The sequence below is a fragment of the Trichomycterus rosablanca genome, chromosome 1 (assembly GCF_030014385.1).
Source record: "Trichomycterus rosablanca isolate fTriRos1 chromosome 1, fTriRos1.hap1, whole genome shotgun sequence".
NCBI lineage: Eukaryota > Metazoa > Chordata > Actinopteri > Siluriformes > Trichomycteridae > Trichomycterus > Trichomycterus rosablanca.
This window is the reverse complement of record NC_085988.1, coordinates 52,101,189-52,115,185: the sequence shown is the minus strand read 5'-3', so window position 1 is coordinate 52,115,185 and position 13,997 is coordinate 52,101,189. Positions and strand designations below refer to the sequence as shown.

The window sequence follows — 13,997 nt, the reverse complement described above, 5'->3', positions numbered from 1 at the left end:
CAGCTAATTTAGCTCCATGTGTTCATAAAAATACATTTACATATGCATAAAATTTTCTGTGAGCATTATTGATTTGCAGTGCATACTTTTTCTATAAAGTAATTAGAAAAAAAAAAAAACAACAATGTTGACTTTCATTTCCATTTTCATTCATTGTACACATTAATAAAAATACAAATGCAATACCAATGCAAATGGAATAAAACTTGTTCTTTGTAACTTAACATAACTCCCTTTGTTAAAGTTTTTTTTTTTTTTTTTTTAACAGGTGAAAGATGTCAAAAACGGGATGCTTAGCTCTAAGGTTGGCTGGAAGTAACCCTGGGTCCTCGTCAAACTCTGCAATGAGTTCTTGAGATGTTGTCATCTCTGGATCATTACCTGTGTGCTGGTCTACCTGCTTGTCTTTGGGACACTCATCATTATATGTCTTGACATAGCTCTCAACTGGCCAGTCTCTGAATTCCTCTGGCTCGCTGCACACAAGGCCTGTGTGCTCCACTGCTGGGTGATGCTGCAGCCAGTAAATTAGGTAATGGATATTGTAATCACAAATCCAGGGATTGCCTCCCAAGGACAGCGTCCGGAGGTAGTAAAGGTCCTCCAGAACACCATAGTTAAAGTAGTGCAGACTGTTGTTTGAGAGATCCAGCTCTTGCAGGTAAAGAAGGCCAGCAAAAGCAGCTGTGAAAGTGGAAATGGAATAACAGAATTTATTTGCAATGTTGAAACTAAGCGCATACTGTAGTAATGCTCAAAGTAAAATTGTTATAATTGAAAAAAATGTTTAAAATAAGTTATTTTTTCCTTTGATTTTCAGGTTTCATGTTTTCCAGGAATCCATGGGTGGAATGCAATAACACACACGGGCAGGATGCCAATTCATCACAAAGCCATCATGTCAGTATGGAGACGCCTGACCAGTCATTAGCACCTCTGGGAATTCAATCCCCAGATTCCAGCAGTACTGGGCTAGCATAATTTACCACTGTGCCTCTCAAGCAGCCAAATTAGGCATTGTTAATATTAAATGTGTAAAGAGAAAATAGCAAGAAGTTCTTCATAAACAGTGAAGAGCTAGCAGTGTGCTATATCTAGGTGTAGAGTAACTATAAGCAATGCAAAAAAACAGGTGATACAAAAACAATCTATGGCCCATGGGATTTGAGCAGTTACCAGTTAAGTTTCTTGGTTAAGCATAAACATGTCATTTATATATGCTGTATGGCCAAAAGTATGTGGACACCCCTCCTAGGTATTGAGCTCAGGTGTTTTAGCCACTATAATTGCTAAATATGCTCCCCTGAACTACTGTCTGCACAGAGCCCTTGGCATAAACTAAAATGTTAATTGGTAGTCAGGTCATGTTCAGCAACAATGCCTGACCTTACAAATGCTCTATTTATTGAATGGCCAAAAAAAAGACCTTTCTAGAGGAGTGGAGACTAATAAACCAGCAAAGGGGACATAGTAACCGCCAGAGGTTTTTGGAATGGGATGTCAAACAAAATCATGGTCGGGTGATATACTTTTGTGTATACTATGTTTTGCAAATGTTGATCAGTTTTTAATGTTCATTCACTGTTGCACTACTAATTAAATTAGTAACAAACTGATCATATTATTATATTGCCAACCACCCTCTAAGCGTGTAGCTACAATATTGTGTAAAATTATCATTTTCACATCAATGATATATGACAACTTTAATTGTGTAAACAATACAGTGTCAATTTATGACCAGGTTTAACACTGATTATCTGTTTTTTAATTGCAATGTTACAAACAATGTTAGTGTGATAGAATTTTGAAAATTAACATTTTCCAAAGTTATGGGCAAAGGTACAGAGGTCTCTTTTTGACTCACAGTGTATATTAACTGTTTAAACATTATACAATAAAAACCCCAACATGTAGACTTGTAACCATTTTCATTCAGTGGTCAAGATACTGCTCTAGTAATCAGTATCATTAATAGGCACTTAACCATAAATTGCTTGAATTGTACCTGGTCACAAAAGTTGCTTCGGATAGCACTATAGGCTACTGAATAATATAAAAGCTGCATACTGGGCATTGGGGTTTAAAAAAATTGTTTTATGATTACTTACTTTCACTCATCTGGTGGAGTTTGAATTGGGCATCACAGACTTACAACTCAATGCACATAGACCTAACTACAAACTTAAAACCTAATTAAAGTTTCTAACTAGCTGGTTTAGTTAACTGTCTGAACTGTTAACACAATGCAGGTTGGGTCATTGGATTTACGCTGTTTCAGCTAAACTGACTTGATTAAAATGAGACCAACAGTCTTTGACAGTCTATTTTTGGTAAACCTGAGCCCACTGTAGTTACAGATTGTTCTTGGCCAAAAAGTATTAAACCTGATGTGGTCTTCTTCAATCCTCATCAAGGTTTGACATGAAATGTGCTTTTCTGCTCACCACAAATTTAAAGATTTCTTGTATTCCTTGCCAATAGCTGACAGAATCCAAGTTGCATTAATTTAACTGTGCATTTCTTTCATGGCTGTATGCTCTACTCAGCAATTAAACAAAATGTCTTTTGGTAAATGTTCTGTGGCTTCTAAAAGCTTTTATGAAGCAGTGTTTTTTTTTCTTTCTTTTTTTGTTGTTGTTGTTGTAGTGCTTCACCTGTGTTAATGTGCTGTAGACTGTTGCTGCTGAGGTTTAACAGCTTTAAATCTTTAGATGTTACAAACTCTTTAGACCCTAACTTTGTGATGTTGTTAAAGGATAGGTCCAGTTTAATTATGTTTTCTGCAGATGCTGGAACAGCTTGCAGTCCTGTAAAAAAGAGAAAAATAATTATTTATGAATTATTTATAAATAATTAATAATGTCATTTTATTTGATGTTCTAAAAAAACTGGCCAAATTATGTGCTCTATGTAATGAGGTGGGTCCTGTCTCTCCACTGAGGTGCAAGGTGTGGCCCAACACCTGCAAGAATTGAGAATGAACCTATTTACAGGATACTTAACCAGGGTAAAATTATACTGTGGCAAAGCCTGCAAACAAAAGAGGTACAGGAAAAACAAAAAGCAGTTGCCAAAATAACAAAGACAAAAAAAATGAAAGACAGACAAATATCTGCTACCTCCAGTGATGAAAGGGGATTAAAACAGGGAAAGGGAAAAAGGATTAAACAGAAATAAAAACTGGTTGCCACAATATGGCAAGATGCTCAGAGCACCTGTGACAACCACATTCCTGGAAAAAGAGTAAAGAAAGAAAACCCTGAACAAACTGGGGACAGCAGTGAATGGGCTACACTAACTTGCACAGCCCATGCTCAGCATGGATTCAATGTCAAGCCCACTCTGGAAGGGCTGTCACACTGCCTCTGGTGCAGCTTGCTCATCCAGGTGTGATGGCTTTAAAGTGCCCCAACATCGGCTCCCAGGAAAAAATAAAGTGTGCCGGCATCTGCACTGGTGGAAAACTAGCCTTCCAAGAAAAAAGCAGGTTGCCAATGGAGGCACTGGGAAATCTGTGAGGAAGATACTGTGATAAATAGAAACACTTCTACCCACAGCAAATTAATGCACAAGTGACAAGGCACAGGTGAACCACCCATTAAGAGAAACAACACCTCAATAGTCTATGTCTCCATGCCCTCTTTGTCGGCCATAAAAGACAAGGCAGAAGGGCATTATCCTGTAACCATGCTACCCACCGATCTCCACAGGCCCGATAATCCCCAAAAATATAGTTAAATTGAAACCTTGACATACATTTTTAAAGGACATATACAGTGTATCACAAAAGTGAGTACACCCCTCACATTTCTGCAGATATTTAAGTATATCTTTTCATGGGACAACACTGTCAAAATGACACTTTGACGCAGTGAAAAGTAGTCTGTGTGCAGCTTATATAACAGTGTAAATTTATTCTTCCCTCAAAATAACTCAATATACAGCCATTAATGTCTAAACCACCGGCAACAAAAGTGAGTACACCCCTAAGAGACTACACCCCTAAATGTCCAAATTGAGCACTGCTTGTCATTTTCCCTCCAAAATGTCATGTGACTCATTAGTGTTACTAGGTCTCAGGTGTGCATAGGGAGCAGGTGTGTTCAATTTAGTAGTACAGCTCTCACACTCTCTCATACTGGTCACTGAAAGTTCCAACATGGCACCTCATGGCAAAGAACTCTCTGAGGATCTTAAAAGACGAATTGTTGCGCTACATGAAGATGGCCAAGGCTACAAGAAGATTGCCAACACCCTGAAACTGAGCTGCAGCACAGTGGCCAAGATCATCCAGCATTTTAAAAGAGCAGGGTCCACTCAGAACAGACCTCGCGTTGGTCGTCCAAAGAAGCTGAGTGCACGTGCTCAGCGTCACATCCAACTGCTGTCTTTGAAAGATAGGCGCAGGAGTGCTGTCAGCATTGCTGCAGAGATTGAAAAGGTGGGGGGTCAGCCTGTCAGTGTTCAGACCATACGCCGCACACTACATCAAATTGGTCTGCATGGCTGTCACCCCAGAAGGAAGACTCTTCTGAAGTCTCTACACAAGAAAGCCCGCAAACAGTTTGCTGAAGACATGTCAACAAAGGACATGGATTACTGGAACCATGTCCTATGGTCTGATGAGTCCAAGATTAATTTGTTTGGTTCAGATGGTCTCAAGCATGTGTGGCGGCAATCAGGTGAGGAGTACAAAGATAAGTGTGTCATGCCTACAGTCAAGCATGGTGGTGGGAATGCCATGGTCTGGGGCTGCATGAGTGCAGCAGGTGTTGGGGAGTTACATTTCATTGAGGGACACATGAACTCCAATATGTACTGTGAAATACTGAAGCAGAGCATGATCCCCTCCCTCCGGAAACTGGGTCGCAGGGCAGTGTTCCAGCATGATAATGACCCCAAACACACCTCTAAGACGACCACTGCTTTATTGAAGAGGCTGAGGGTAAAGGTGATGGACTGGCCAAGCATGTCTCCAGACCTAAACCCAATAGAACATCTTTGGGGCATCCTCAAGCGGAAGGTGGAGGAGCGCAAAGTCTCGAATATCCGCCAGCTCCGTGATGTCGTCATGGAGGAGTGGAAAAGCATTCCAGTGGCAACCTGTGAAGCTCTGGTAAACTCCATGCCCAGGAGAGTTAAGGCAGTTCTGGGAAATAATGGTGGCCACACAAAATATTGACACTTCAGGAACTTTCACTAAGGGGTGTACTCACTTTTGTTGCTGGTGGTTTAGACATTAATGGCTGTATATTGAGTTATTTTGAGGGAATAATACATTTACACTGTTATATAAGCTGCACACAGACTACTTTTCATTGTGTCAAAGTGTCATTTTGTCAGTGTTGTCCCATGAAAAGATATACTTAAATATCTGCAGAAATGTGAGGGGTGTACTCACTTTTGTGATACACTGTATGTAATGACAGCATTGAATTTTTTATTTGTCTTTTTTTTACCATTAAAAGAATCATTCTGTTTTTTAAATGCTCCTTGAAATACAACACATCATTCTTCAAAAAAAATATAAAAAAATGGTCATTTAAAGTGCAATAAAGAAAAATTCAGGCCACCACAAGCCAACCCTCAGGTTAATTTTAGACATGTGGAAAAACATTGACCTCACTTACTTGTGTACTATTGAGAGCTGGCTGGTCAAATTGTTGCCTTTTTATGGCTTAAAAGTTTATCTTAGGCTTTCATGTCACTTGAAAAGGACTTAATTCCCATCAGGGTAACCAAAGATGGAAAATCTGCCACAGTAATTACAGAAGGCTTTGTACAGTTTTGTCAATGTTGGTGGTCCCTAAAGCCCAAACTAATTCTTGTAACACTGTTAATTGAGCTAAAATACCTAATTATCTGTGTCTGATGTGTAAGCGATGAGAGATAAATGTAAGCGCTAGGAACAAGCTATAGTTTTAAAAATCTTCTTTTGTTTATTTTGAGTAATTCTTGCATTCTGTTTTCTGAAACACATCCAGAAAACTTGTCCAATAAACTGTCTTAGGCTTGTATTTATAGCCATCTGAACAGATAATCATCCAGCAAAGTAAGGAAATGTCAATAGGAACAGACCAAGTAGGCAGAAGAATAAGTAACATGTAAAACAGATGCAATGCAGTTTCCTACCCCAACTTCAGTACAACAGCTGCTTTATGGCTTTAAGGGAGCTCAGTATGGAAAATACATATAAAAAACACAGTGTGTCTTACATTTACTCTGACTTTTATTTCATTGTACACAGGATGAACCCAAGATATTTCATGTTTTCCCGGTCAACTTTAATTAATTTGTTAATGTACATCCATTCCCAAAAAATGATACGGAGGCAACTTATGAAAGCTAGTAATAAATAATGATGTGATTTCAAACAGTTAATGTAATTATTATTTGGAACAAAAGCAATTTCCACGAAAAAGGCTTTTGTGCACCAAAGATGGGCAGTGAATCTTCAGTTTGTCAACAAATGTGTGAGAAAGTCATTGAAAAAGAATACATTGGCAAACCTTTGTCAAGCATCACAATATGGAGGTACATTCACAAATGCCACCTAGTGCCACCAAGTTTTATTGTAACCTTGTCCAGAAGCAATGTTGAGTTTTCTGAGTCATCTGGGATGGACCATCTCACAATGAAAAAGTTGTACATACCATTATTTCCGATGATGTTACTAGCAACAAGTACAAAAGCCAGGGTCAGTCTCAGCATGGGGTTGTGTCCATGCCTTTGGCAAAGGTAATTTACACTTCTGTGACAGCAGCATAAATGCAGAAAAGAACATTTTAGAGCAAAAATTGCTGCCCTCAAGATAACATATTTTCCAGAGACGTTCAGGCATTTTTCAATAACACAATGCAAAACTACATGCTGCACACATTTCAAAGGCATGGCTGCGTAAAAAGAGGGTAGAAGTACTGAATTGTCTGCATGCCTGTACTGTTGCACACTTTAAGTGTGCTGGAAAAATGGGACAAAATAAAGCCTGAAACATTTCATTGCTTAGTGTCTTAAGTGCCAAAACATATTTTAAGTATTGTGAGAGAGAATGGCTAGAATGGTAAATGCTTTACTGTCCTAACTTTTTTGGAATGAGTTGCACACCTGAAATGCAGGAATGGATATGTAGCAACAAATAAAATGATGTTGAACAGACAAAACATGAAATATCTCAGGTTCATACTGTCTGCAAAAATAAAAGTCAAAGTAAATGTAAGAGACACAGTGTTTTTTATTCGTTTTACTTTTTTCCTGAATCATTTATGGTGGACTAAAATGAGCTCTGATGTATGTTTCAACATGATCTTTTGTCTAGGTGTTTTATCCACAGATTTCTTACACAGGTTCACAATTTTTTATTAAATTTAAATCATCTGGTAAAAGGCTTTGACCTTTGTTTATAATTTGAATCTTTAGCTGGACAATTATTATCTCTATACACTATTCACTATGTCTATACAAAGATCTGGAGATTTTAATTGTTTGTACAAAGCCAAACCATTGTACTTCAAATCAGCAAAATGCCCAAATGTAAGTGATTAAGACAGGACTATCCCTCTTGTTTTGTTATTGCTAAATGTCTTTCCAGGATTCCTGTGGTGGACTCTCATTTTAGTGCTGACAAGCAAATTCCATAGCCATTTATCCATTAGTTCCCAGGACAAAATAAAATCACAGAGAGGGTTTTCTTGCATAGCCTCAGTGCTGACTCGGCTTTTCTGAAAAAGGCAGAGAGTTTAAACCCTTGTTCATTTTACTCCAAAAAGACATGGCTTTAGTATATGTTGTTTACCATTATATTTTTCTAGTATATCAGTTAAATAGCCATCAGAGCCAAATGATCCTTGGGTCTGACTATTGGCTGTTTGTACAGTTGGTCACTATATATGGTGACTGAATATTGTAAGAAAGTTATTCACATTTAGAGTTAGCAACCAATTCTGATGCATACAAATAAACAACATGCACCTCCCACCTTAAAGGCTGCCACATTTGCGTGCCTTAGGCTTCTTTTTAAAAACCATGGAAAAATCTAGGTCTGATTAGGCAAATCTGCAAGGACATGAGTGGCTTACGTCCAAAAGAGTGGGATGGCCGAAACAGTCATTTGGAGGTACACTTGACAGTGCCAAACGGAAGCCTATAAAAAATAGTGGGCTTTGTGTCAAAACCTGTGCCAAGTCTGGTATGCAGACCGGATCCGCAATGGCGACCCCAAAACACAGAAAATTATTTTCTAAAAAGAAAAACAATGTACATTTAATCACCACTTACAACAAATTAAAAACATGTTTTTAGGAAGTTAAGGGCCATACTATTTACACTAACAAAGAAATAATCCAACCATAATTCTAAAAGAGTTCCAAAAGTCTGTGCAGATTTGGTAGAACCTGGTGGACAACTATCTCCGCAGCACTGTATTAATCCAGTCTGGAAGAGTGATGAGGAAAAAAGATTATCTGGTCTAATGAGACAAAATTTAGCTAATTGGACAGAAAAGCAAGCACCATGTCTGGCAAAAACAGGCATTGCACATCCCCGGCTAATTACTATCCCTACAGTAAAATGTGTTGGCAGCTTCATGCTATGGGGTTGCTTCTCAGAGGCAGGGACAGAGAGACAATACAGCAAAATATAGGAACATCCTTGAACCTGCAAACTCAGACTGGGGCAACAGTTCATCTTTCAATATGACAATGACTTCAGGTCAACTCTTTCTTTGTCCTTGATAGGCTCAGCCATAACCCAGACTTACTGTATATGTCAGGGGGTCTGAATACTGTCAAAATTAACTTTATGTATTTTTTTTCTTTAGTAGTACTACAGTATATTCTAAAGCATCGCTGCTTACATAAAGCTTCTCACTGTAAGTCATTCATTAAAAATATAGGTTTTTAAAGGAGATTAAAAGATTATGCAAAGAACAGAATTTGGCTTGTAATTTTCTTGCAGAAACAAGGAGGAACATCCCTGTGCCTAAATTGATTGGCGTTCTGTCTGTGGTGTGTTAATGCATTACACACATTGATTCTGTGGAAACCAGACCCACCGCTACATGAATAGAGCCCAGATGATCAGATGGTCAGGACTGTCATTCCTAACATGAAAATTAAATAAAAAAATATGTATTAATAAATTATTAATATCACTTCCTTGTGCTTTTTAATTAATAATTAGCTATACAATACCTGCTTTCTGTTTTTAACTGCACTTTACTTACTGTCCCAATATTTTAATAATTTGGGTATTTAACATTGTCTTTAAATGACAGTTAACGGTTTATTGTTAGATAATTTTTTTCATGTTGATCTGGTTCATGGTGGGTTTTGAGTCTGTATGTAAAACACTGGGTTACAGGGGAAAATCTTCCCTGGACAGGGCACCAATTTATTGCAGGGCATCACTCACTCAATTTACTTTCTGTATGTTTCTGGGAGGTGGGGAAAAAGAAATGAATCATGCGGGGTCCTCAGATCAATGTTGCAGACACTCTCAAGCCATGTGGAAAGCCTTTCCAGTAGACTGAAGGCTGTTATGGCTGAAGGACAGGGTCAACTTTTTTGGAATGAGATTCAACAAGTTCAACAAGCTTCATATGAGGGCTTAACATACTATTGGCAATATACTGTAGCATATAAAGGCTTTAGAGAAGTAGTTGATATTTAAGTAATGTCTTATTTTAGTTGTGGAAATGATTTAATAGTCTTCTTTAACAGGCAGAACTGTGTAGCTCACAAACAACAAATTATTTGTTGGACAGCTGAAGTTTGAATAATGAACGTCATTGCCTTTGATAGCCATCTGTTCACTAAATGCCTATTTCTTGCCCTGTGTTCCATAAATATATTTTAGATACCGGCTCTACTGTGGTTGCCAAAGAAATAAATAGCGACTATGGAAACAGTGAGGCACTATGTTAGGAATGAGATTGTGGTATATTGTAGATAATTTAAAAATATAAAGCTGGAAGCAAAAAACAAAGTATTGTTTTGTTTTTTATTTCAAGTTAAAGTAGCACCTTATTTTTTAATTCAATTAAAAACTGTGTAAAAATTAGAAGTAAAGTGGAAAAAAACAACAAAACAGCACATTGCGAAACTATTTCAAAAACCAGGTCAGAGTTCCTCTGTAAACCCAGTTGAAATGCGGTGACATGGCCTTAGAAAAATCCTTAGGTTTAAGTAATAGTTAAACATTTGGCCATAACTATTTTGCACATTTTTGTGGAACACAAAGTTTAGTGGGTGATTTTGTCTATCATGAACCACAATCCTTCATTTATTTTTGCACATACGTATACTGTAATGGGCTGGATTGTGCCTTGCCATTGAGGTGCCAGGTGTAGCCCTGCAGCTGCAAGATCTGAAAATAAACCCAATACACAGGATGCTGAACCAAGGTAGAACAAAAAGGGACAATAGTAAAACATAGATGACAAACAATGAAAACAAATTAATAAATTAAAACCCATATAAAAGATAAGATAATAAAAGGCATGTACAAAGGATAGCGCAGAAATGAAAACTGTCACTGATGCACAAGCGCCAGTGCATCACCCCACCAACTAGCACAGCCCACGCTTAGCATGGGTCAAAATGTGGATCACGCTCTCGAAAAGAACTTGGGTTTGCTCGCTAATTCAGGGCAGTTCTGTCGTGAAGGCTTAAAAGTGCTGCTACACCGGCTAGGTTGCCATAAAAAGATAAAGACATCTTTAAAGACAAAGCAGGCAAAAGAGATAGCAGGTTGCCAACAGAGGAGCTGGCAAATCTGTGAGGAAAAAAACATGATTAATAGAAATACCTCTAAATCAAGTAAAAAAAAAATGCTCAATGACAATGACACGGCAAGAGGACATGATTCTGTAAGACATGAAGCCATGGTGTAAAAAAAAAATCACAGTTTCTTGATGTTGTTGATATACTGTATATCTTCTGCTTTGCGTAGTAGAATTCTAACCAGCATTTAAACAGGCACTTACCTACTGGGTTTTCAATAAAAGGTTTTTTGAAGTATTTCAGAGCCAATGTAGTTATGTTCATTACAGAAACATGTCACTTTTTAAAAACTGCTCTCTGAGGAATCTAAGGTAATTATTAGTTGTTTTATACTTTTTTTGAGGCATGATTCAATGTCAATACACACTACAAAAACCCATTTTAATTAGGGTGAATATACAGGGGTTGGACAAAATAACTGAAACACCTGTCATTTTAGTGTGGGAGGTTTCATGGCTAAATTGGACCAGTCTGGTGGCCAATCTTCATTAATTGCACATTGCACCAGTAAGAGCAGAGTGTGAAGGTTCAATTAGCAGGGTAAGAGCACAGTTTTGCTCAAAATATTGCAATGCACACAACATTATGGGTGACATACCAGAGTTCAAAAGAGGACAAATTGTTGGTGCACGTCTTGCTGGCGCATCTGTGACCAAGACAGCAAGTCTTTGTGATGTATCAAGAGCCACGGTATCCAGAGTAATGTCAGCATACCACCAAGAAGGACAAACCACATCCAACAGGATTAACTGTGGACGCAAGAGGAAGCTGTCTGAAAGGGATGTTCGGGTGCTAACCCGGATTGTATCCAAAAAACATAAAACCACGGCTGCCCAAATCACGGCAGAATTAAATGTGCACCTCAACTCTCCTGTTTCCACCAGAACTGTCCGTCGGGAGCTCCACAGGGTCAATATACACAGCCGGGCTGCTATAGCCAAACCTTTGGTCACTCGTGCCAATGCCAAACGTCGGTTTCAATGGTGCAAGGAGCGCAAATCTTGGGCTGTGGACAATGTGAAACATGTATTGTTCTCTGATGAGTCCACCTTTACTGTTTTCCCCACATCCGGGAGAGTTACGGTGTGGAGAAGCCCCAAAGAAGCGTACCACCCAGACTGTTGCATGCCCAGAGTGAAGCATGGGGTGGATCAGTGATGGTTTGGGCTGCCATATCATGGCATTCCCTTGGCCCAATACTTGTGCTAGATGGGCGCGTCACTGCCAAGGACTACCGAACCATTCTGGAGGACCATGTGCATCCAATGGTTCAAACATTGTATCCTGAAGGCGGTGCCGTGTATCAGGATGACAATGCACCAATACACACAGCAAGACTGGTGAAAGATTGGTTTGATGAACATGAAAGTGAAGTTGAACATCTCCCATGGCCTGCACAGTCACCAGATCTAAATATTATTGAGCCACTTTGGGGTGTTTTGGAGAAGCGAGTCAGGAAACGTTTTCCTCCACCAGCATCACGTAGTGACCTGGCCACTATCCTGCAAGAAGAATGGCTTAAAATCCCTCTGACCACTGTGCAGGACTTGTATATGTCATTTCCAAGACGAATTGACGCTGAATTGGCCGCAAAAGGAGGCCCTACACCATACTAATAAATTATTGTGGTCTAAAACCAGGTGTTTCAGTTATTTTGTCCAACCCCTGTACTTCCTCTTGTTCTCGACATGTCCTCTTTTTTGGACCTAAAAACTGTGTCCGGGATTTTGGATGACCAAAAATGTCCGGGATTTGGCTTTTGTAGTCTGTGTGTGTCATTTCTGGCATGTGTTTGCACTGATTTCACCTTTCTGTCTTTACTCTTAAAAAATGGCCAAGCGCAAATGAAAATTCACAGACAAATTACAGAATAAAACGTGTTTTTGTCCTGGGATACTTGGAAAGCACTACGATAGTGAGAACATTCTGTCAAAATAACTCTACTAATGAACTATTTTGTTGTTGTCATTATTGTTTAGGGCTATACGCTGAATTGAAAGTAATTATCTGATCATAAATGCATTTGTTAGTTGTCTTGTTAAAAAGTAGCTGGTTATTAAGTTCAATAACATAGTTGAATGTTATAACATAGTTGTAGAGTTTTAATGACAAAAAACAACATTTCCAAATTAGCAAAGCTAAAAAGTGAGAACATGGGGAGCTTATAGTGTTATAGCTGCCCATGTTTAAGATATTCATTGCAAATTAAGTAACTCTTACCTTTACTTCTGCAGTCAAGTAGTGGTTTGGAAAAGCCATACCTGATGCACAGGGGTGGCTTTTGCATGTGTGGTACACACAGCAATTTAGCATCCAGTGTTTTTACCTTTTGCCCCCACAATTCTGTAGGCTCTGTGCATTTGGCATAGTTGCCCATGTTGCGGTTGCTTGGCACCTGCAGAAAGTGAACAAAACTATCAAGCTCACAGTCACACCGCCAGGGATTGTCATGAAGGCGCAGGTATCTGAGTCGTGGCATGGGTATAAGCACAGCCTCTGTGATCATCTGTAGACGATTATATTGTAACAATAAAGTTGTTAGCTTGCTCAGGCCACTAAAGGCTCCTTCCTCAATAAGAGAAATCTCATTTAGTTGTAAATCCAGGCTTTCTAGGTTCCGGAAATGGCTGAATGTGTTATCTCGCAGCACCTTGATCTTGTTTTGTGCCAACAGTAGGTGGTCAATATCCTCTGGCCACCCAAGCAGGACAGCAGTCAAATGGCGATCCTGACAGTCCAAGAACTTATCTCCATCCTCAAAGTATTCCTTGCAGTTGTTTACAAAACGATTGATACTGTTGGATCTCCTATGACCACGAGATTTTTGATGTTTAATTTTAGTTCCTCTTCGTCCCTCAGCCACTCTAAAAACCAGGGCCAGCAGCAGCAGAGCAGTGAAAGGACGCATGGCAAGAGCTACAGCTTTTTAATCTCTTTAGAAACCTCACAGACCAGACACTCAGTAGCTCACCGCTGTCCAAGGAAACAGGTACAGCTCCAGTCCCTGGTTAAAACAAATAGGTTATTTCACACGTCTTAAAAGAAAGACAAAAATACCACAATTTTGACCCTTCTAATGAAGTCCGCTGCTTCTTTTTAACAAAGAGCGTCAGTGAGAGCACGACTTATAATGATGCTAGTACTCTAATACACTACAGTTTCCTCCACAATTATTGGCAACCCTGGTAAAGATAAGTAAAACGAGTTGAGAGAAGA

General features: G+C 38.9%; 1 protein-coding gene across 1 annotated transcript; it reads right to left on the bottom strand.

The window, feature by feature from the left end:
* Positions 1 to 217: 217 nt before the first annotated feature.
* lrrc17 (leucine rich repeat containing 17) lies at positions 218 to 13,740 on the bottom strand. The gene is made up of 3 exons (XM_063004065.1): positions 13,002 to 13,740; positions 2,658 to 2,810; positions 218 to 684 (listed from the first exon to the last, which is right to left on the bottom strand). Exons 1-3 carry the CDS (start codon positions 13,687 to 13,689, stop codon positions 239 to 241), a joined length of 1,287 nt encoding a protein of 428 aa, XP_062860135.1. The 5' UTR covers positions 13,690 to 13,740; the 3' UTR covers positions 218 to 238.
* Positions 13,741 to 13,997: the final 257 nt, after the last annotated feature.

Excerpts from the sequence above, each read along its gene's own strand:
- lrrc17 (XM_063004065.1), bottom strand. The coding sequence starts at position 13,689 with ATGCGTCCTTTCACTGCTCTGCTGCTGCTGGCCCTGGTTTTTAGAGTG. Across the intron at positions 2,811-13,001 it reads ACTTGACTGCAGAAGTAAAG|GACTGCAAGCTGTTCCAGCA; the intron begins GTAAGAGTTACT and ends TCTTTTTTACAG. Across the intron at positions 685-2,657 it reads TCTACAGCACATTAACACAG|CTGCTTTTGCTGGCCTTCTT; the intron begins GTGAAGCACTAC and ends CCACTTTCACAG.